Raw genomic sequence first — 21,373 nt, forward strand, 5'->3', positions numbered from 1 at the left:
ACTATCTTAGGGTGAATATATAGTATTTACCCCTTAATATTGCAAATGAACAAATTATTCCTATAAAAAAAATAGCAATTTATACCCCTCTATATTTTTTTAAAATGAAGCAATTTACCTCCCTGTTTAAGAATGTAAATTGCTTCATTCTAAAAAATATAGGGAAGTAAATTATTATATAAAAAATACATAGAGGTGCTCTTTTTTTTTCCGCTTAAAGGAGTAATTTACTCATTTATAATATTACAAGGGATTGTTTGCATTTTTCCCCATTATCTTAACTCAACACTACAGTGACCTTTAGTAATAAGAAAACAGTGGAAGGAAAATGTAACAATTACGTATACACTAGAAGAATTATAACATTTAATTATGGTTAATTGTCATGATTAATATAGTTGTAGCAAATAGTTATTATCCACAACCACACAATGGTTGTTGGCCTGATTTTCTCGAAAGTCGCTAAAAGCCATGATAAATGTTTTGATAATGACTCTGAATCGTGGTAAATAATTTTTTCATGATGAAAAAATTAGTTTTTTGCATCAATTGTGTTTAACCATAATTGACATTATTACCATGATTTTAGCCATAACCATTAATATTATAGCCAATAGTAATTCGTTTTCTAGTGATAGATGGAAGCAACTTCAACTTATGGTGAAAATGGCTAAGTGCGTTCTTGGAAGGAAGACGATTGGAGAAAGAAGAAATACAATAGACTGGATGGTACAACTTAACTTCCCTAGCAATTGCCTTTATGAAAAGTCTATTGCAGCCGGTTTCTCATTCATCAGCAATTTGCACAATCGTTTTCCCGATGTTATCACCACGAAAGAGGCCTACGAACGCGCAAGGCACACTCTCCACACCGTGCGAGATGTCACAAAGTGCCTGCATTTTGCTGGAGCGGAGGAGGTCAGTCATGGTCGAGATAAATTCTGCGTAGCATTTGAGGTAATCAGCAGCCAGAAATCCCTGAATGGTGATCCTCTTGTACACCACGTCCAGCATCTCCAGCGCTGCTCTCTTTTGGTTGCCGGTGTACTCAGAGATGGCGCCACACACCGCCACCCTACCGAACGAGTTCATGTTAGACACCGCTGCTTCCAGCATCTCTCCTCCCACATTATCAAAGTATATGTCGATGCCCTGGGGGAAGTACCTGTCGTAATTAACATGTTATATAGTTGTTATAATTGACAGTCTAGTGCAAGAATTATCAGGGATGAATTTAGCCATTGTAGTTCAGGCTGAAGCTGATTTTAGTGTCCGTCCTCTGGGTACATTATTCATGACGGTCGAACACTATTTGGAAACTATGGACAAGCACTTACAACAAATGTGCAGATGCTGGCGAGGAAGGGGCATGACTTGAATGCTACATAGTTGGAGACAAAGAAGTTAAATGGTGGTTCTAAAGGAAATCAAATCCTTTCCATAAGCGCCAACGAGATATATTTAAATTATCTTGTGATTATTAGATTAACCCTACATTGTACTCATAATTAGCGGTAGGTAAGGGCGTACCTAGAATTGATTTTTCACCCCCAAGCATTTATTGTTAACACATTATAAATACCCCTAATTTCGTTGTGAGAAGGGACTTTTGGAAGAAGAAGAAGTAATTGAAGAGAAAGTTATTAATTTCTAGTTTGTGCAAGAGTTTAACGTGCTTAGATATCTCAAGCTTCAATTTTTTGGGAAATTCAAGCTCAGGTTGTGATTAGTGTACAATTAAGAAAAAGTGACCAATAACATAGCAAGTGTATCACACTTACTTTGTGATTGATTTGATTCAATCAAACTTAGAAAAAATCAAAGTGGAAAAGATTGGCTAAAACCTTTTCAGAGCTGACTTTAGATTGCTCTCATTCTTGTAGTTGAATGCATCATCAAAACCAAGTTTTTCCTTCAGCAAATCAACCTACATGTATATGACACAAATGCAGCATGAAATTAATTAAAGGGGTGTAATTATTAAACTTCTAAGAATATAAACAATTTCATGTGTTAAACTCATAATTTAATAATAGGCCATATACATTAAGGTGCTAATAGTGGTAATTCAAAAAATTTAACTGGAAAACAAAGTAATATGGCCTCACCTAATGCATTCTATTTATAAATTTTGGAAAAAACACAATTTACCCTCTTGTTAGATGAGAAATAATTAAAAAAAAAAAATGTGCAAAAGCAATAGCATATTACCTCCTGTGTCGTGAAAAGTGATGCAAATTATTCTCCAATCTAAACCATTGATGGGAGAGTAATTTACTTCATTTTTAAAAACACACAGGAGTAATTTGCTAATTCTTTTTTCGTAAGGGATCTTTTGCTCATTTCAAATATCACATATAGAGTAAAAAGAAGAGGGAGCAAAATGGCGGGGACAAGAAGAAATGGAATACCTTATTTTGGGTACCAGCACAGCCAACGACATGGCAACCAAAAAGCTTAGCGTATTGTCCAACTAAACTTCCTACAGATCCAGACGCTGCAGATACAAAAACACTTTCTCCCTTTTTTGGCTTGCATATTTCAAAGAACCCTCCATACGCTGAAAGTCCACTAAATCCTGCATTCGTTGTATCTCTTTCTTATACTATAATGCAGCATGCATCAATGAACTAATATATACAGCATATGATAACTAATTCATGGTCGCTTTTAAGGTTCAAATATAGCTATTGATACTATATTCAAAGGCTATTTTTATCTTTTGTTCTTCTAGAGTTGTAAAATAGTTGTATAACTTTTGGATATTTTACGATTTTAATTTTTTTGGTGTCGAATTTTGCAAAAGTCGTCGGAATAAATTGTGAGTCCCTAGCGATTTTGATATTTTTATCCTTTATCTTTCTAAGACTGCAAAAGAGTGTTGGAATTTTTTGATATTTCATAATTTTGGTATTTTTGGTGCCAAATTTTGTAAAAATTGTCGGAATAAATAATGTGTCACGTCACTTTTTTCTATAAAAAAAAAATTATTCATATTGCCAATCAGAACAAAAGTCCAATTTAAATGAACCACGTGAAGCGCGCATGATTTATTCCAATTAATTTTGCAAAACCCGGCTCTTGAAGGATAAAAAATGGCAAAATGGCAAAAAATTACAAAACTCTTTTGTAATCCTACAAATATAAAAGGCGCAAAATTCTTTTTTAATCCCATTAAAAAAAAAGGGTCATTTTTGCTTTTGGTACCACAATTATGGCGAGTGTCACTTTCGATACTATAAAATACAAAAACAAGCTTTTTTGGTCCCAAGTTAACAGCATGGGCCATGTGCCTCGCACGTGACTGTTTACGGCTGTTAACTCCTATTGACGCACATGACTTTGACTAATTTTGGCTTCAAATGCCTTATTTAAAGGCAATTAAGATAAAAAAATGTGTTCTTTTTTGGTACCATTAAAAGAAAAAAATATATTTTGACCAACTTTGACCACATACTATAAGATTTTTTTTATTATTTTACAAAAATAAAAATATTATGAAAATTTTATTTTAATATATATAATAAATAGTCTAAAATTATAATTATTTTTATTTCAGATAATTTCCAGGATTGATTTTACTATTTTTGAAATTAAATTATTATGTGGTCTAAAAATATATTAATATTTGAGCACAAACTATAAAAAGTAAATTTTATTTTTTGAATAAAAGTATTAGATAATTTTTTTTATTAAATAATAAATTAGTTTTTAAATTATAGTTATTTACATTCGAGATAAATTATAGAAATAAAATTAAAATTTATTTCTTACTTTTTTCGGTCAAAGTTTATTAAAATATTTTTAGAATAAATAATAATTTAATTTTAATAATAATTAGAATATGCTAGAATTTATCTAAATAAATATAAGGGTAAAATACACTTTGTCTCCCTAAAGTATTCGTCATGTGACATTTATCCCCCTAAATAAATATGAAGTAAAAAATATTTTTCAACTGATAACTGATTAATTCAAATTTTTAAATTTTATATTAACTGATAATTTAGTTTTTTCATTATTTAGTTATTTCCTTTTTTTTTCTTAATGTAATGTATTTATATATATTTTTCTCTTATTTATAAAATATTTTAAAGTTTGAAAGATTATTTATTATATGCACACAGAGATGGCGTGCTACGATGGCTAATATACTAGATTATAATTTATTAGGCCGAATATTGAATTGGTAAATAGAAAAGTGGGTTAAATACAACTTACCTCCTGTGTTAATGGAAAAGTGCAAAAAAGCCCTGTAAAATAAAATGCAATTTACCCCCTTGTGATTTAAAAAATAATTCAATTTATCTCCATTCGGAGGGGGTAAATATTATCATTTTTTATTGTCACGAAAGGATAAATTGCACTTTATTTTTTTATAAGAACTTTTTTGCACTTCCGTTAATATAAGGGTAAATTGTATTTAACCCTAGAAAAATTGGAAAAAGTGTATGGAATGGGAAGCTGACCAAGAGCCCCGACATAGGCAGGCAAAGGCAAGCCCATGGGATCCAGCTTGTTCAATAACCTGCCTTCTTCTATGATACTGTACTCTCCCCAGGTCAGCAACCCAACTACCAGCTCATCCTTCGCCAACTCCGCCCGCCCCGACGCCACCACCCGTCCTACGCCGTACGCATCAATTCCCTGTCAAAACATGAGCATTATAACATGTTAGTATTTGTTTTGCATATATATAATCATCGTTGTTAATATAACATATATTCCACAAAGTGTTATTTTTAATTTAATATAAATGAACAAAATATGAGCTTTAATAAAGTAAAAATATTATAAAAAGTTATGCGCGCAGGTATTGGGTGCCACCGTATCTAGTAATTAATGAAAGAGAACCAGAAATTTTACGTACGTGTCCGGGAGTGACGGCGGTGGCGAAACTTATGGCTGCCTGAGAGGAGCAGTAGCTCTTCATACGATTGAGCTGGTAAGGATCGACGGACACGTACAGGTTCTTAACAAGCACCTCTTTGCTTCTCACACACGAACTAATCGTTTCAGTCTTGATCTCGAAGTCGGACTCATCTGGTGATCCATTTATGTGATGCTTGATGCATACAAACTTGTTCTTCACCTCCTCCATTGCTTCACTGTTTTTGGAAAGAACTGCTTGCTAGTATTGGGTTTCTCTTGCTATGTAAGTGTTTACATGCAACGCAGGCACATTTTAATGATCAGGCAGATGCGGTTCTCAGCCATAAATACATACAGAAATGTCTGGATCAAGTTTGATCGAATCAAACCAATCATAAAGTCAGATTCGGGTTAGAATTTCTCATACATTAATAGAATACATATGTTATTTCAGGACTACTACTAATTGTATAAACAATTCTATATCGTTGAACCCAATAAGGATGACGGTGAGCACTAGAAAACCTTCGGAGAAGACAAAAGGGAATAACGAAGAGAGGAGAGAAATTGGATGCTTTAGGGAGTTGGTGGAGGCTATGAAAGAACGAAAAGAAAATAATAACACATATGACGTCAATGTAGTTCCTTGGTTTGTTTCCTTTTTGTAGTGGCCAAAAGGAAGAGAAAATAACAGATAACTATCTAATACTGTCGGCACGGGAATATCAGTTGCTTTTGGAGTTTTACTTGGGGTAGTGCCATGCACACCAACAAAGTTGTAGGATGATAGGTGGATTATTATATAGGGAGTGTTTGTAAAAAAAATTATTAGAGAAGTGATTTTTAGAAAAGGTTGGAAGTGATAGCAGAATTAAAAGTGGGTAGTGTTTGTTAAAAAAACTAAAAAATAGATAAAAATTAAATTGAGTAGTGTTTGGAGAAAAATCACTTTGAAACCAGCTTGATTGTTTAAAGACTATTTTGTCCACATATGTTAAAGATATATTCTCGCTACAAAAAATGAGGGATTTTGGGGGAGGGGGGTTTAGGCACGGTGTTTTTGGTTTTTGGCACGGTCATAAATTAAAAAAAATCATTTTGAATTGGATTCTGGAACGGTTTACGTTCTTTTGTTATAGACGGCGTTACAAAAATTTAGGAACGACTGGTGAAGGACCGTTCCAATTGGAATGGATATTGTATCACACTGATGATGACCGTTCCTATTTTTTGAAACCGAATATAAGAAGATATATTTTTCATTGGAACACATTGAATAAATTTTGAAACGGTTATGTATTTTAATTCCGGTTATATTGGAACAATAATAGCAATACTTATGCCTGATCTTTGGAACGATATGTATTTGTCCTAGTGATGTATTTAAGAGTGGTAATTGAAATTGTATTGTGATCTAAATTTGAAATTCTATTAGGCATGACCTTTTTTTTTTTGTTTGGAGCAGTCTTTTGCAATTGTTCTAGAAATCTTTTCTGGAACACAATGTGGTGCTTGAATTAGTTTACGTTGCAATACATTTAGAAATGGTCAAGCCTATTTAGAAACACGTATTTAGAATTATTTTCGAAATGGTTTTAGGAACGGTGTCTTTTTTTAAATTTATAACATTTTCTTTACAATTGCTAAAATCATTCTAATTTTTTTATTTTATAATAAAATTTATGCTGATAATTTAAATTATATATTTAAAAATCTTAATAAATAATTTAATTGATATAGTAAATTTTAAAAAATAATATAATTTATATATTTTTAATAAATTTAATTTAATAAAAAAAATTATGAATTTAATTAATTGAACAAATATGAAATAATGGAATGTAATAAACATTATGAGACATGAATAATTTATGAAAAAATATTATATTGATATGAAATATTATCCAATTACAATATAAAAAATAAATAAAACCTAATCTAAACCCTCCTCGTCAGCGTCGTTCATATCGTCATCGTTTGGCCCGGGGGGTTTGTCGGAGGTTGTGCTGGGGCACTAGGCGGGTTGCCGGCCGATGCATTCCTCCGTAGTTGGGCTTGGTTGTGGCAGTGTCGATGCAGGTGGCGACGGTGATGTGTAGGTCCGGTGAAGACATGGGCCTCAAAACCAATATCGAATACACGACCTTTATTCTTGTCCCCGACTACAGCCAGCAACAGCTGCTGCTCGAGCATCGCTACTGAAACCTCCAATTTGGTCGGGGTATCGTGGTCCTTGGTCGTGGGCTGGGCTAATGATCCTCTATCAGCTTCTACAAAAGTCTCGTGAAACAAACAAAATTATTAGAACTTTACATTAAAATTATTTAAAAAAAATAAAATTACTAATTAACTTACCACTACCACAACCGCCCTCAGGCCGGTCCAGCCACCATCCGCTTTTTTCTTAGGCGGCCATCCGAGCTCTGCCTCCTGTAGAAAAATAAAACAATTAGCATAATATTTATAAAATAATGATAAAACTTAAAAAATAATGTAATGTACTTTATCATCTTCCTCTTGTGCATGCCGATAGAGGAGAATCCCCCACGGTACACACTAGAGGATGCCGTCGGGTTCGCCTTATTCTTCGCGGACTCCTTTTGAAAGTCTGCCCTGCCAAGTAGGCTTGGAGCTAGAGCCATACGTCGTTAGCCAGTCAAAGTGGCTTGACAGCTCCCTCCAGGCGACGACGAACTTTTTTCGAATATATTTGCCAGCCCACATGTTGAAGACCGGGAACATGGACTCATCGGTACAGTCCTATCAGCAGGTCATCTACAAAATACCAAATTCAAAAGGCATTAGTAAAATTCATATAACAAATATAATTTTCCTAATTAAAATAAATTTATGTATAATTACACCAAACTTCAAAGAAGAAAAATGTAATTATCCCATTAATTAATCGTCTTTATATTATCCATAACTTTATATCATTGGAGAACATACTTCTGTGTCTTTTCTTTTTCTTTTGACAAAAAAACATCATTTTGTGTCTTCAATAATTATGGTTTGTCATTATTCTTTTAATATTTTTATTGATTTTCTTTTTCTCTCTCTTCTCAACTTCCTCTTTCCCATTTATCTCAACTCTCTCTTTTTTTTAGAAACTTATAAACTCCAAAAATAATAACAAAGTAAAAAATAAAAAAATAAAACGCCACATATCCCTTTCCCCTCTCACTCTTTATTCATAATTTCTCACAATTTCCTTAAAAATGAAATAATAATTAATTTTCAAAATTTAAATTAGTTATGCTAATTATTATTTTTTTATCCTCCAAGGAATTGTCTCCATTTCTTTCTTTCTTTTGTTTTCCTCTCTCCAAAATATTATGTATTATTCAGGTTTTCATGAGTATTTATCTATTTTCTAAAATTTTAAATAATTTATTATTCATGTATTAATTTTATTTTATTTATTAAACATAAAATATGTTTATGCACACAACGAGCGTGCCACGTACCCCTAGTTTTTATGCAATATATTTTGCGTCTGCGTTGCCCCAACAGCGAGTCTCTCTTAAACCCTCAATTAGGGCTTTTCCCGCCCTTGAACACTCTTCTCCCACCATTTGCTCAAGGGGAGCAGAAAGGAGCCTCCAATTTTCTCAAAATCTCCATTTTCTTTGTGCATCAACGAAGACGGGCAATGGTGTCACCCAAGCAACTCTTATCGGTAATCGAATCGACTTTACTGGCGCGGTCTCCGCCCACAGCGGCCCAGAGAATCGAGCTAATTCACGCCATTCGGCAATCTCTCCCTTCCTTCAAGGCTCTACTCTCCTACCCGGTATATTCCTACTCATATATATATACACACGTACATGTGTGTGTTCGTGTGTATGTTTTGCTTAAAAGAAGTTTCTTTTATTTTTGCTTTTCTTTTTAATTAAAATCATCCTTCTTGCGTAGTGATAAGCAGGTGTATTTATTTGGATATGATACTTATCTTCAGAAATTAGATTTTTCAGTCTTGTGCTGGAGGATTTTGGTTTTAGTGATTCTGTTCCAGTTAAATGCTTCAGTAATAGAATAATTGCAGGTAGTTTCATATTCAGAAATGTCAGGTCATTTTGCGCATGCTTTTAAATAAAACTCAGTGACTATATCTGGTTGTAAAAGAATAAAATTTGCCAGGTTTTTGCCATCAGTCTATCAATTATATGCTAATATAATTGGAGGAAGTATCAGATTAAAAAATGTAAATTCTGATATCTGTTCCTCATTGTTTGCATGTATTCTTATTGCTGGTTTAAGAGAAATTAAAATTAATGCCTGGGTTTCTATCCATCCAGCTACCATCATTATCTCTGATGTCGTTTCAATGGAGTTATTTATTTCTCTTTTCTCGTCACAATTTCTAGCCTCCAAAGCCATCAGACAGAGCTCAAGTCCAGTCGAAAGAAGTGAGACTGCCAGACGCTGGTCCAATCTCACTTGACGATCAGGATGTTCAAATAGTAAGTTTCCATCTCTCTTTTTTTCTCCATTATTTTATATTCCCTGTGCTGAATTAGAAGTTATTACATTGAAGTAAATAAATGAAAGGCATACCTTTGATCCTACAGTTTTGGTGCTGACATGTATAAGATATTTTAAATGCTAAAAGGCTAAAATTGTGAATAAGGTGAACATGGTGCTTGATTTAAGCTTTTTGGCACTTACGTGTATGCAAGATTCTGTATACTGCAAAAACCTTATAGTTCTTAACAGATCACTTATAATAAAATGATTACCTACGGCTATGACCTAGTAGCATATACGTTTCCCAGCACGCATGCAAATATACAGGTTTTATTGTATATTTCATTAGTTTGTTTTGATCTGAAATCATATGTTTCCAAACTAAATATCAATGTGTCTTCCCTGTCCCATTTCTATGTCCATCAGTGTACATGATGGCATAGTGTGCATGACAATGCAAACATCATCTCAATTTCGAGTCTTCCTATCCTTTCCTTTGTTATCTTGCAAAATCAATATTCTGGAAAGAACAAGGAAATGCCAGACATGCCCAGATTTTGCTTTCAAGAGAACTTCCATCTAACTAGAGTTGGATATGAAAATTGATACTGGATATATGAGCATGTGGATGTAGCGTGATGAAAAGTTGAGGGAGCAAAGATGTAAATTACCTGATTACCATAAGAATTGCTAATGTTAGGTTTACTATCTTAGAAAAATGTTATATTTGGTGATAGTATTTAAAAGAAGGCAGTAGTAGTCTCTTTATTATCAGACCATGAAGAACTTCTGGATAAGTGACTTTGCATTTGGCATCTAGATGCAGCACTGCTTTAGGTCCCATCTTAGGTTTACGCCAGGCCAAAAAACAGAAGTGGAACTAGCTTGGCTTGCGTTCTGATTAACTTTGACTTGTAGGGTGCAGGACTTTCTGTTTCCTATGACTTTTTTGGGGTGAGGCTGCGGTTGGGAGTCATTGGTAGTTCTATCAAGTGCTGTAGAATTATGTTTTAAGAGTTATTTTCCGTTTTTTTGGGAGGGGGGCTACTAGGATTTGTTTGGTTGCTCTTATTGAGCTAAACTTGGTGGACAAAAGTTATTATGTGTTACCAGTCTTTTTGAATTGTAGGTTAACTCTTTTGGTGCTTACTTGCACTCTTCAATCCTGCATTTGTTGTTTACCTGTTTCTATCAAACCTAAAGTGGTTCGCATATAATCTACATATCCTTCTTTTTACATATCCAGTGCCAGAGTATGTTGCTGTTTGTTTTCTGCTCCAATAAGAGCATTTGCTCCAACTCCTGACCTGTTTTAAGCTTTATATTTTAATTACTTGTTCTTGTTTTCCTTAGGCTTTAAAATTGAGTGAAGATCTCCATCTCAATGAAATAGACTGCGTGCATTTGATTGTTTCTGCCAATCAAGAGGTAATTATCTGATATCCTCTGGTCCAGTTACCCTATCGTGACATAGTTAGTATCCCTTCCAGCTATAACGGGTCGAATTTTAAAGTTTTTAATCATAACTGCCAATATCTATTAATTAATATATAAGCAGGCTTTCACAAAAGGGGGAAAAGGACTGGAAAAGGGGAATGGGATTTTTCCAGGAGCCAAAAGGCTCCCATTAATTCAGACATTTTGCAGTTACTAATTGACTTGCAGTTACATCTCAGTGTTCCTATTGTTCTTGATAGTATTATATTTTTTCTTTCAGTGGGGATTGCTAGGTCGAGAGCCATTAGAAATTTTTCGTCTTGCTGCGGGACTTTGGTATACAGAGAGAAGAGATCTACTGACAGCAATTTACACACTATTGAGGGTATTGTTTCTTGTTAGTTTCACGCCTTATAAGAGAATTTTAATATGTTCTTTTAGCTATCATTTCTGGTTCTTTTGCAGGCTGTTGTTCTTGACCAGGGTCTTGACGTTGATCTTGTTACTGACATTCAAAGTTATTTGGAAGACCTCATTTCTTCTGGGCTTAGACAGCATTTGGTTTCACTCATAAAGGTTCTACCCTTGTGTTCCTAGATTTATTTTGGAAGACCTGATTTTTCGGGAATTAAAGAGTAATTAATTTTCACTATAAAGGTTTTAATCTTGTTTTTCTAAGATTTATTTATAGGAATGAAATAATTTCCAGTTCCAGTGTTTTAGTTGTGTTCTCATCCTTCTACTTTTATATTTTGTTGAGCTTCTTAGACTGGAAGAACTGCACTTTTATTTGTTGGAAGCATATTGTGTAGTTAGGAAGCACATTGAGGACCTAATTGCAGAAACTTATGTTCAGTGATTTTCAGATTGAAGCTTGTATTAGGGCAGGCAGTACTTGTCTTGCTATACCTGCTTGTGCGAGTTTTCCTGTGAAAGTAAGCTAGAAACAAAAGATGGAAACTATCATTGTATCCTTATTATTGCTTTACATTTTGTTAAAAAATATATTGAACTTCAGTTAGACAGTTTCGCCTCTTGAATAAAAACTTCAATACTGAAAAGAATATTGGGAACTAATAACTTAATTAGTGTAGTTAATTTCTTTGCTGTTCAGATTATTTTACTTTATCCTGTATAATTAATTGAAATTTGCTGTGAGAATATATATGTATACATTAATAATGTATGATAAACTAATACTACCACTACAGTATGACCAACAAAAATACCAAAACTTTTGTCAGAAAAAGGATACTAATATTAATAAGCATAATGATAACTACTATTAGTGAGAATACTCATATTATTGTTAATATTAATAGATCAACGTAATAATACCAACAGTGACTAATATTATTATGAATTGATTAATAATAATAATAATTGCACATATATTATTATTATCATCATTATTACTGCTATTACTACTTATACAGTCTGCGAGAAGATCAGTGAATTATTCTTAATAGTAAGAGGATTAATCATATAAGATACTGATTAATGTTTTTTAGTAATTAGTTAGTGCAAAACAAAAGTTATTGCTATCAACTAATAAGGATTGTTAGTTAGTTTGGTCAAGAGAACAAATGAAGCATGGGAAAAGACAAAATTAACTAGCACAATTGCGAAATGGAAAATGAAGATTTTTCGTAGTAGTCCCTATTAAATTGTTACTTTTATTTTTATCATCACTAGGTGTTTCTAACTTACTTGGCATTTTAAATTGAAATAGATTTGACCAAAAAGGATCAATTATTGTTAACATTAGAATAAATATAGAGAGAATTATTTTTTTTTTTGTAATATGTAATATGGTTAAAGTTTTTTATTTTCTTGCTATTATCATCATCTGGTAGTTAATTAACTTAATAAAAAGAGTTGAATGATAAGAAACAATATCATTACTGTTAACATGAAAGTAATAAATACATTGATAAAATTAGTTATATTGTATTGATAAATAATACATTATTAGTTATTGTTAACATACTAATATGTATTGATAAATTAGTTTTCTTCTTTTTGCCTAGTTGGTAAAGTATACATCCAGAAATAAGTTGTTTCAAGCTTTGGTGTGTATCTGAGACATGTTTACAGAATTGATGGACAACTTGGCCATTTAGATAACCTAAGCAATCAGCTAATTTACCCGGTTACTTTACAAACCTGAATTTTCAGCTTAGTCCTATGTATTATTGGCTAAGTACAGGGTTTGTTTTTTCCAGTTTATTCATAATTTGATACTATACAAATCATTGCAGTGTATTAGATGTTGAAAACTGAACCGAACTAGTTGAATCAGGACAGTATCACGCAGTTTCCATACGGTACAGTTAGGTTAGCTTTATTTCGTATTTAATGTTAGCAAAGAAATAGTTCTTATTATTGTTATAAATTTTCAGTGATATAAGAAGGTATTATTATGCCATAATGAATCAATCTACCATTTCTTCCATGACTTCAATGTAGATTATAAGTTAGTCCTAATAAAGAACACCGATCAAGTATCAATTTTATTTGTAAGTTTTAATCAAATAATTCATATATGATTCAATATTATAGAAACATATAAAGCTTTAATTAGATATTCAAAGGTTAACTGTCTTTTAAAGATTAACCTACAAAAGGTGGTATCAATTTAGAAGCAGATACATCAATAAAAGTAGAGCTGCATCCAGCATTAACAGACATAAATTTTTTGATTTGGACGCAGTAGTAGTTTAACCTTAAAAATTGTATAGTATTTCCATGTCAAATGTTCATTTTCGGCTTCGTTTGTAGAAATAAAGAATGATTCAATTTAAAATTTCAATTGCAAAGACTAAGATAATTTCTAAAACTTAAAACTTAGGTAGTTTATATTAACAATTTCTTATGTCACTCTATCGGCGAGTATGTAGAAATATAGCAAGTATTCACATGTAAATTGCTACATACAGCATTTTCGTAATCTAATTAGAATTAGACTTTATAAATGGACCTTAACCATTGAGCTTGGGGACAAAAAGTAATAACTATGGCATTTATGTATAGCATGAGATACAAGATGTTTAATCAAGTTGCATATAGACTGGTCCAGTACCAGCATTTTTGTTGATATCAAGCTTTAAAGAGCAAGAACATATGAAAATAATTGCTGCAGTAACTCATACATGTTAGAAAGTTTATTATGAAGGCAACACTTTGGTTGGTTTTGGTACAGTAAAATTTGCAAGGACCATGAATTCTCACTATCAACTTCTGTTGCAATGTGCGTAAGTGTTGCAACCATAGGACTTCTATTGTTTTCTTGATAGGTTAGGACTTCTGCCATAGCCAAGTTTTGCCTTAGAAAATTGCAGTTGTCATGAGTTATCACAAGGACCCTGCGTAAGATGATGTGTTTGATAAGTTATATTACCAGTACGTGTGAATCAATGAAGGTTACAGTTCCTTTCTTCTGTTTCTTTTTTATTTTCCTTCGATTTCCATTTACATTATTCCACTTTTTCTGGATTTTCCCAGTTTCTGTTACTCTCTTCTTCATGTTCATACATCATCTTATTCTCTTCTTAAACCTCTTCATTGTTGTCTTCTTCATTTTAACTAGGAACTCAGTAGAGAAGAGCCAAGGGGTTTAGGCGGGCCCAGTTGCGAGAGCTACTTTCTTGACTCAAAGGGTGCTCTAGTGGAAAGAAAAGCTGTGATTTCTAGGGAAAGGCTCATTCTTGGTCATTGCCTTGTTCTTTCAATTTTGGTCGAGCGACCGAGTAAGCTTCAAAAAGAATATATGTTGCTGGATTGACAGAAAAGTTTAATGTCTCCTTTGAGTTGGGGCTGAAATATTATTGAAGTTTCCTTGAGCTGTTATGAACTTTATATATTGAGTGATTATAAGATTGTTTCCTTCCTTGATGCTCTATCAAATCCGTGCAGTATGTAATATTGTTTTGGGCTTCTACTTCTTTTCTTTTGGGTTTAGCCATATTTACTTCAGAACATGTCATTTTCTGTTCTTGCTGCTTCACTAATTTCTTAAAGGAACTGAACAGATGGCATGCTTGCCTTGATATACTACCAAACAGAACCACCTGAACAGAGATAGTTATTGTTAAATATATTCCTCTTGGTTTGCTGCCTGTGATTTGTCATGAACAGCTGGATGATTTCTCTCTCATGCTTCAATGTGATAAATGAAGTGATTCTAAAAGAGCTAGGATAGGAGGGGTGCTCAACATGTTGTAAGAACTGGCATAAATGATCTGATAGCATTTGCTTCCTGCAGGCTCTAAAGACATCAAAGACATATTTTCTGCTTTGAAAGAGAGTGCCGCGGAACTCAGTGGGGGTTTGGACTCCTTGAAGCATCAGGTCCGTATCTTCTTATCATGTTCTGTATTTTGTAGGGCACCTTAGTTGCAGTAAGGCATTTCAGAGTTTGGTTATACATTAGGTGCATGCAGTTCAAATGTACTCACATAACATTGATTTCAGTTGTCTATGTATCTCGGAGAGATTATCCTTTTCCTAATCTATGCTGATTTAGTGCTCTTTCAAGTTTCCCTCGGCCATTACTATGAACGTGTACATTAAATTTATTTTCTTCCTTTGACTGAGATTTATTTATGTTTATTACAGAAATCGATCCCACTGTACTAATTACATAGGTTAAATACAGTTATATAATGTCAATACACACTGAGAAGTGAGAACAAAGAATTGATGGACCGGTACTCCTTTTCTAATAGCGTGGGAACTTCTGTATGTTCTAGCGTACATTCGGTATATTCTAGTTTATATTTGCTGATGAGCATATAGAAAGAATATGCATTCTTATAGGCTTACCATGAAATTTTGCTTATAGATTTCTTCATGGTATGATTTTTCTGCAAGTATTCAACCAATTTCTGGCAATATGGTTTATGGTCATCTCGATTTATTTTATATACAAAAGCACTGTAAGTTTCATATTTACGTGGAACATGAATCTGCTAGAGCCAAAAGTTCCTCCATCAATAAACTAGTATCTGTTGTGGAAAAATGGAATTGTTTATTTACACTTGCTTGCTTTTTCCTTCCTTTTTCATTTTTGATTCTTGTTTGGTTAGGAAACTTTTGAATGCGTCTCTCCTGTTTATGTCATTTTTCTGTTATTACTGATAATGCAAAGTCCTCTCTGTTTGTGCAGATAGCATATAGCCTTCTATTCTCTCTTGTCATCGCTTTCATATCAGATGCTTTGAGCACAGTACCGAACAAAGCGCCTGTCTTGTCCCAGGATGCTTCTTTTAGGCGTGAATTTCATGAGATTGTATGATAAAACGTTACCTATTTGTTTGACAATGTACCTCTGTCTATGACATTATGAACCTTACTGGTTCTAGTGCTTCTTCCAGGTGATGGTTGCTGGAAATGATACTGTAGTTGAAGGCTTTGTTGATTGTGTAAGGCTTGCATGGGTTGTACATTTGATTATGGTACAAGATGGAAATGATGCAAAGGAGGCACTGACTAGTACTTTGTCTAATGATATGAAAAGTGTTTGCTCATGTTTGGACGTTGTTTTTGCCAATAACGTTTTCCAGTTTTGGCTGGATAAGATCTTTCATACAGCAGCATATCAGGTTGGTCATTAATCTTTCTGAAAGCTAATTTTGAAAGCTAATTTGACACCAGAGGTGGTAAGTATTGCAAGCGCCTTCATTTAATTTTAATCAATGAAAACTTCCTGGTTTCCTGAATCATGACTAGTCCTAAACTGATGTTGTGTCAAACCCCATTTGTTCTCTGTGGATGAATTCTTTATAGAAAAACATTTGCTTTTATGCAATCTCCAGAACCTAGCTAGAAGTAGTGAGTTCTTTCATCCTAAGAAAGTTAGGGATGGACGCAACATTTGATGGTACCATCTTGTTTTGAATTGGCTTCAACCTTTGGGAAAGTAGGCTTGCGGTTGAGGAGGCTCTTTGTGATGTGTTGATGTTATTGTTTACGTAACTTAGTGCTTGAAGGTGTGTACCTGATTCGGTAGAGGTGTCTGCATCATGCAATTCTTACGTTGAGGATAGTTCTGTTTAATTACTTGGCTACATCTGGGCCTGATTAGTTGTTTCCTGTAGCATACACCAATCCTGAAGGTTGGTTTATGACTTGCTCCATTGGAATGACTTGAAGTAATGGAAAGTTTGATAAGTGAACTTCAGCAAAAGTGAAGAATATCAGTATTTTTTTTTTTGAAAGAAAATTTATTTCTTTTTCCTTTATTTTCTTCCTTTTGTTTCATCCCCTCCAATAAAAACTGAAGGATGGTTCTTGCTCGGAATTTGCGTTTAGTAACTGAAGGCTTTGAAACATGTTATGCATATATTAAAACTTCTCTTATGCTTTTTGCTTCATTCCATTTTATTCACACCTAAGGAACTCTATTCCTATATTCTCAAGTCTCGCGTGTACTAATTCGCTGCGGACTGTTTAACCAAAACCAATGACTTGTCTGATCTGTTCTGCACCTTAATTAAATTATTAGATACCGACCTTTGAATTTTTAGAACATATTAAGTTGACCACTAGTGCGAATGCTCTCCAGAACTTAAGTAAATATTGCTATAATTGGTGCTGAGTTTTATCCCCTTATTTCTTTTCTTTCTTAAGTTGGTGTCTCCCTTGCTATACACGTACATTTGCATTTCATGCTTGAATCTTAAGGCTATACTATATCATCCGTTTCCTTAATAAGACAAGTGGCACCACCTTTATCTAAATTGATATTTGGTTGACCTTAAGTAGCTCTTAGATTGTTTTTCTATATCTATGTCCTTGGGCTGGCCATCAATTTCAGTTGTGTCTTATCATGCAGAATGATGATGAGGATATGGTCTACATGTACAATGCTTATCTTCACAAGCAAATGACATGCTTTCTTTCTCATCCACTTGCCAGAGACAAGGTTAGTTGATTATGATTTGTTTGCTGTCATGCATCAATCTTCATTGAATATTGAGAACTCGGTTGGCTTAAATGTTTTAGCTTCTTCAAATGTGGTACAAGTTTGTAGTTTTATCGTATGTTTTATTTATGTTTCTGATTTGTTTTTCTATATCTATGTCCTTGGGCTGGCGATCAATTGCAGTTGTGTCTTTTCATGCAGAATGATGATGAGGATATGGTCTACTACATGTACAATGCTTATCTTCACAAGCAAATGACATGCTTTCTTTCTCATCCACTTGCCAGAGACAAGGTTAGTTGATTATGATTTGTTTGATGTCATGCATCAATCTTCATTGAATATTGAGAACTAAGTTGGCTTAAATGTTTTAGCTTCTTCAAATGTGGTACAAGTTTGTAGTTTTATCGTATGTTTTATTTATGGTTTTAGCTTCTTCAAATGTGGTACAAGTTTGTAGTTTTATCGTATGTTTTATTTATGTTTCTGATTCATGGGATTGATAACCAAAAGGGTGCAAGTTACTGAAGTTAAGGCTGATTGTCAAGTGGAGAATAATAGAGTTGGGGGTTTATGTGGTCACTGGTGAACAAATTCCCTCCAGGTTCTGTAGGAAGTTGCAATAATGCTGGTATTGTAATGATCCTCTTGGATAAAAAACATCCATGTTACCCTTAACATGTAAATATTAAGGTGGACTTGGATTACAAGAAGAAGATGAAGTAAGAAACTAAGACTTGTGAAAGTGTAGCCTGACCATGATATAGTGCGAAGACTTAATTAAGATGTTATTTTGCAATTTAAGAATGGTACTAGCACACTGATTAGGACATGCAATTTCATGAGTACTAGTGAGAATCTTTGAGGGAGGGGTTGACTGAGATGATTCATGATGGAAAAAAGAATTTCCATGTCAACATAAAATTCACATTAGGCAATGAAATAAATTTTGGGGTAGCAAGTTGAGTTGGTTTGCAACTCTATAAAAGTCCATTATCATTTTATTTACATTTATTTGGTCTACATCAATTAATGGTGTATGTATTCGGTTTCTTGGTAATTGTGAATGTGACAGCAGGTCGCTTTCATGTTGAAGCTACTAGATAGCATGTGGGACCTGTTTTCATACAATGTTATTGTCATGAGAGAGCTTATTTGTTACTTTCAAATGATTTCTCATGTCTATTTTGTGTTTTCGAGATACTTCACATAAAAAAGATAATTACATAGTCACCCTTTGAGATTCGACATAATTACAGTTTCAATGATTACATGCTGTTGTCAGTCATATTTTCCCTATATATTTCCCTGCTGGTCGAACTTCTATTCCAGAAATGTTGATTTCATCATGAAAATGCCTGGAAAAGTTGATTTTGCCCCTGCATGTTCTTTTAGTCACCGTCAGAGTGTTTTGGACTGAAACTCTTTTATTCTTGTTTATACTTGGTCATGTGAGGTTCTGGGTAAGATCATGAAAGAACTTTTTAAGGGGCCTGACTGCATGTAATTTTATCTTTCTCCACTTTCCTTTCGAGTTTCTTGTTTTCTTTGTCATTTCCCCCTTTCATTTTCATTTCGGGTCCAGTTGTTAGCAATTATTTGGGGGGGAGGGGGTTGGATGAGCACAATGAAGGTTTAGGAGAGGGGTTTAAATAGAGTTTTTACATAAACCCCATTGAAGATTGATGTAATTACAGAAAGGCCATCTAAACTCTCCCCTTAAGTTTGACATAATTATGAGAAAGAACCTCTAGGGATAGTTTGGACACTCAATTCGATATTTTGGTTATTTTTTCCTTTTCTTTGGATGAATAATTCACGTCAAGGTCATTTCAAATGAAATCATCAGCTTTTGGTGCAGTCTTTGACCGGGTGTGTTGGTGTAATTATTAAATAATGAGTCTTTCTAAATTATGGCAAGCCTTAGGGTTGTTTAATTAATTTTCATTTATAACATGGCATGTCTTGATTTGTTGTGTAGGACCAAATGTACACCTCTTAAAGCAAATCCTTGACAAAGTAGGTATAGCTGAGGTAGGAATGTCATCTGATTTCTGGTTGAATATGAAGGGATGCAATTGATAATGCCATATTTACTAGTCAATTAAATGAGATATAGTTTTTGGGATCCCAAGCTACGTCAGTGAACAGCAGTTGGGGAAGTCATGAACTTGTATTATGGACAAAGCTAGAGGAAGAGGTTTACCCAAAATCATCTGTTGGGGTACTTTAGGATTTGAGTCTTCGTGGCTTAACTTTGGAAATGGTCGTTGATCTCATGAGTGGAAAGAGGATTCGTACAGCGGACTGATGTTAGTTTGGGATGAGGCTGGGCCAAGGCTTTATTGAGTCGAAATTTAAACAATAATAATGCAAAAGTTTTTCCTTCATATAAAATGATACAGCTTTTGCTTTGTTGTAACTCCAGTGTGCTTTATAAGAATGTTAAGTATACAATAATTGCTGACATTGTTCTTTATTGAAAAACAATTTGACAGGTAAAAGAAGCAAAAGAGAAGGCTATGGCTATGCTTAGTCCGTACCGCCCTGCTGCCACACATAATCAGATGATTGAAGGCAGTGGCCATCCTCAAGAAACTTACGAAACTGTGCGGGAGCCTTTTGTCTCCCTTTTGGAGTTTGTGAGTGAAATTTATCAGGTCTGCATGCTACTTCCTCTTCCAAATGCCACATGTGAATTTCTTAGCGAGCCATTTTCCAGCATGTGAAGTGGTATCTTTTGTGCATGAATTATTTGTAACTGGTCAATTTTTGGCTAATACAGAAGTTTCCATAAACCGATAAGCGGCTGAAGGTGGAGACTGAAAAATTTGTTGTGACTCCACGTAATTACTGGCCATATTTTCATTGTTTTGAGACATTTCTCTTAGTTTAATGATCATGGGTGTCAAAGTTCTCAACTTTATTTCTACTGTATCGCTTCCATTTCATTCATGATATTGCCTTGATGTGGGCCTAATGTGCCGTCCTCATATTTACGTTATACCGAACCTGTTAATACACTGATGTTGGGTCATGTGGAAACTGTTTGGCGATGCAGTCACCACATTTTGGTTTTGCAAAGCTAATGTTTATTCCCGGAAATTATGATATATGTATTTTTTTAGGTCATTTTGATCGGATCCTAGTCAATAATCTTCCTGTTTGGTTTGATTAGATCTTGGTCATAGAATCTTCCTGCCAGTCATCGAATTAATGATCCATCTGGATCTGTTTAAATCTTTGCAGAAAGCAATTGAATGACCTCTAACTATTGGAATCATGATGTGTTCGTATGACCAATGTGATATTTATTTTTATTCAACTATTTATATTCGATGTTAAACTCGTAAAATAACTCAATCTAAGACCTATCTGCTGAGCGTCAAGCTCTTGTTATTAAACCCTACTCCAGTCTGGAAAAGCTGAAGACCTGCGTTTAAAGGTTCTTAAGGTAACTCATGATGCTTCTGATTTCTAATACTTTGCATTCATCAGGGTTGAAACAGTTAAAGGGCAAAATGCTAAAAAAGGGGATAGTTAATATTTTGTCTGTTATTGCTGGATGGCTACTCAGCTTTTAGAAATTTCCAGATAATCTGTTATCTTATTTTGATGCTTTTGATTATAATTTTGGTTTTACACCTGAAGATGAGGTTTCTGAGGCTCTCA

The 21,373-nt window shown here is 33.9% G+C and overlaps 2 protein-coding genes across 3 annotated transcripts in view; one reads left to right on the top strand and one right to left on the bottom strand.

Annotated features, from left to right (window-relative positions):
• LOC105173501 (2-alkenal reductase (NADP(+)-dependent)) lies at positions 659-5,368 on the bottom strand. The gene is made up of 5 exons (XM_011095260.2): positions 4,871-5,368; positions 4,470-4,647; positions 2,412-2,578; positions 1,845-1,927; positions 659-1,165 (listed from the first exon to the last, which is right to left on the bottom strand). The coding sequence occupies exons 1-5, from the start codon at positions 5,099-5,101 to the stop codon at positions 787-789; spliced, it is 1,038 nt and encodes a 345-aa protein (XP_011093562.1). The 5' UTR covers positions 5,102-5,368; the 3' UTR covers positions 659-786.
• Positions 8,370-21,373, top strand: part of LOC105173503 (nuclear pore complex protein NUP205) — a 43,231-nt gene continuing 30,227 nt past the window's right edge. For both annotated transcript variants that reach the window (XM_011095262.2, XM_020697776.1), the window contains exons 1-11: positions 8,370-8,665; positions 9,240-9,335; positions 10,693-10,767; positions 11,057-11,161; positions 11,242-11,352; positions 14,366-14,525; positions 15,041-15,126; positions 15,944-16,066; positions 16,152-16,379; positions 17,612-17,701; positions 20,200-20,361. In XM_011095262.2, coding sequence (XP_011093564.1) covers positions 8,525-8,665; positions 9,240-9,335; positions 10,693-10,767; positions 11,057-11,161; positions 11,242-11,352; positions 14,366-14,525; positions 15,041-15,126; positions 15,944-16,066; positions 16,152-16,379; positions 17,612-17,701; positions 20,200-20,361 — 1,377 coding nt within the window. In that variant the 5' untranslated portion in view covers positions 8,370-8,524. The remainder of the gene's footprint in view (positions 8,666-9,239; positions 9,336-10,692; positions 10,768-11,056; positions 11,162-11,241; positions 11,353-14,365; positions 14,526-15,040; positions 15,127-15,943; positions 16,067-16,151; positions 16,380-17,611; positions 17,702-20,199; positions 20,362-21,373) is intronic.

This window comes from Sesamum indicum, linkage group LG11, assembly GCF_000512975.1.
Source record: "Sesamum indicum cultivar Zhongzhi No. 13 linkage group LG11, S_indicum_v1.0, whole genome shotgun sequence".
NCBI classification, from domain to species: domain Eukaryota; kingdom Viridiplantae; phylum Streptophyta; class Magnoliopsida; order Lamiales; family Pedaliaceae; genus Sesamum; species Sesamum indicum.

What these genes read in the sequence shown, in the direction of transcription:
- LOC105173501 (XM_011095260.2), bottom strand. Translation starts at nt 5,101, where the DNA reads ATGGAGGAGGTGAAGAACAAGTTTGTATGCATCAAGCATCACATAAAT. An exon ending in CCGCCGTCACTCCCGGACAC is followed by an intron (nt 4,648 to 4,870) that starts GTACGTAAAATT and finishes ATGTTTTGACAG; the next exon opens with GGAATTGATGCGTACGGCGT. An exon ending in GTGCTGGTACCCAAAATAAG is followed by an intron (nt 1,928 to 2,411) that starts GTATTCCATTTC and finishes ATATACATGTAG; the next exon opens with GTTGATTTGCTGAAGGAAAA.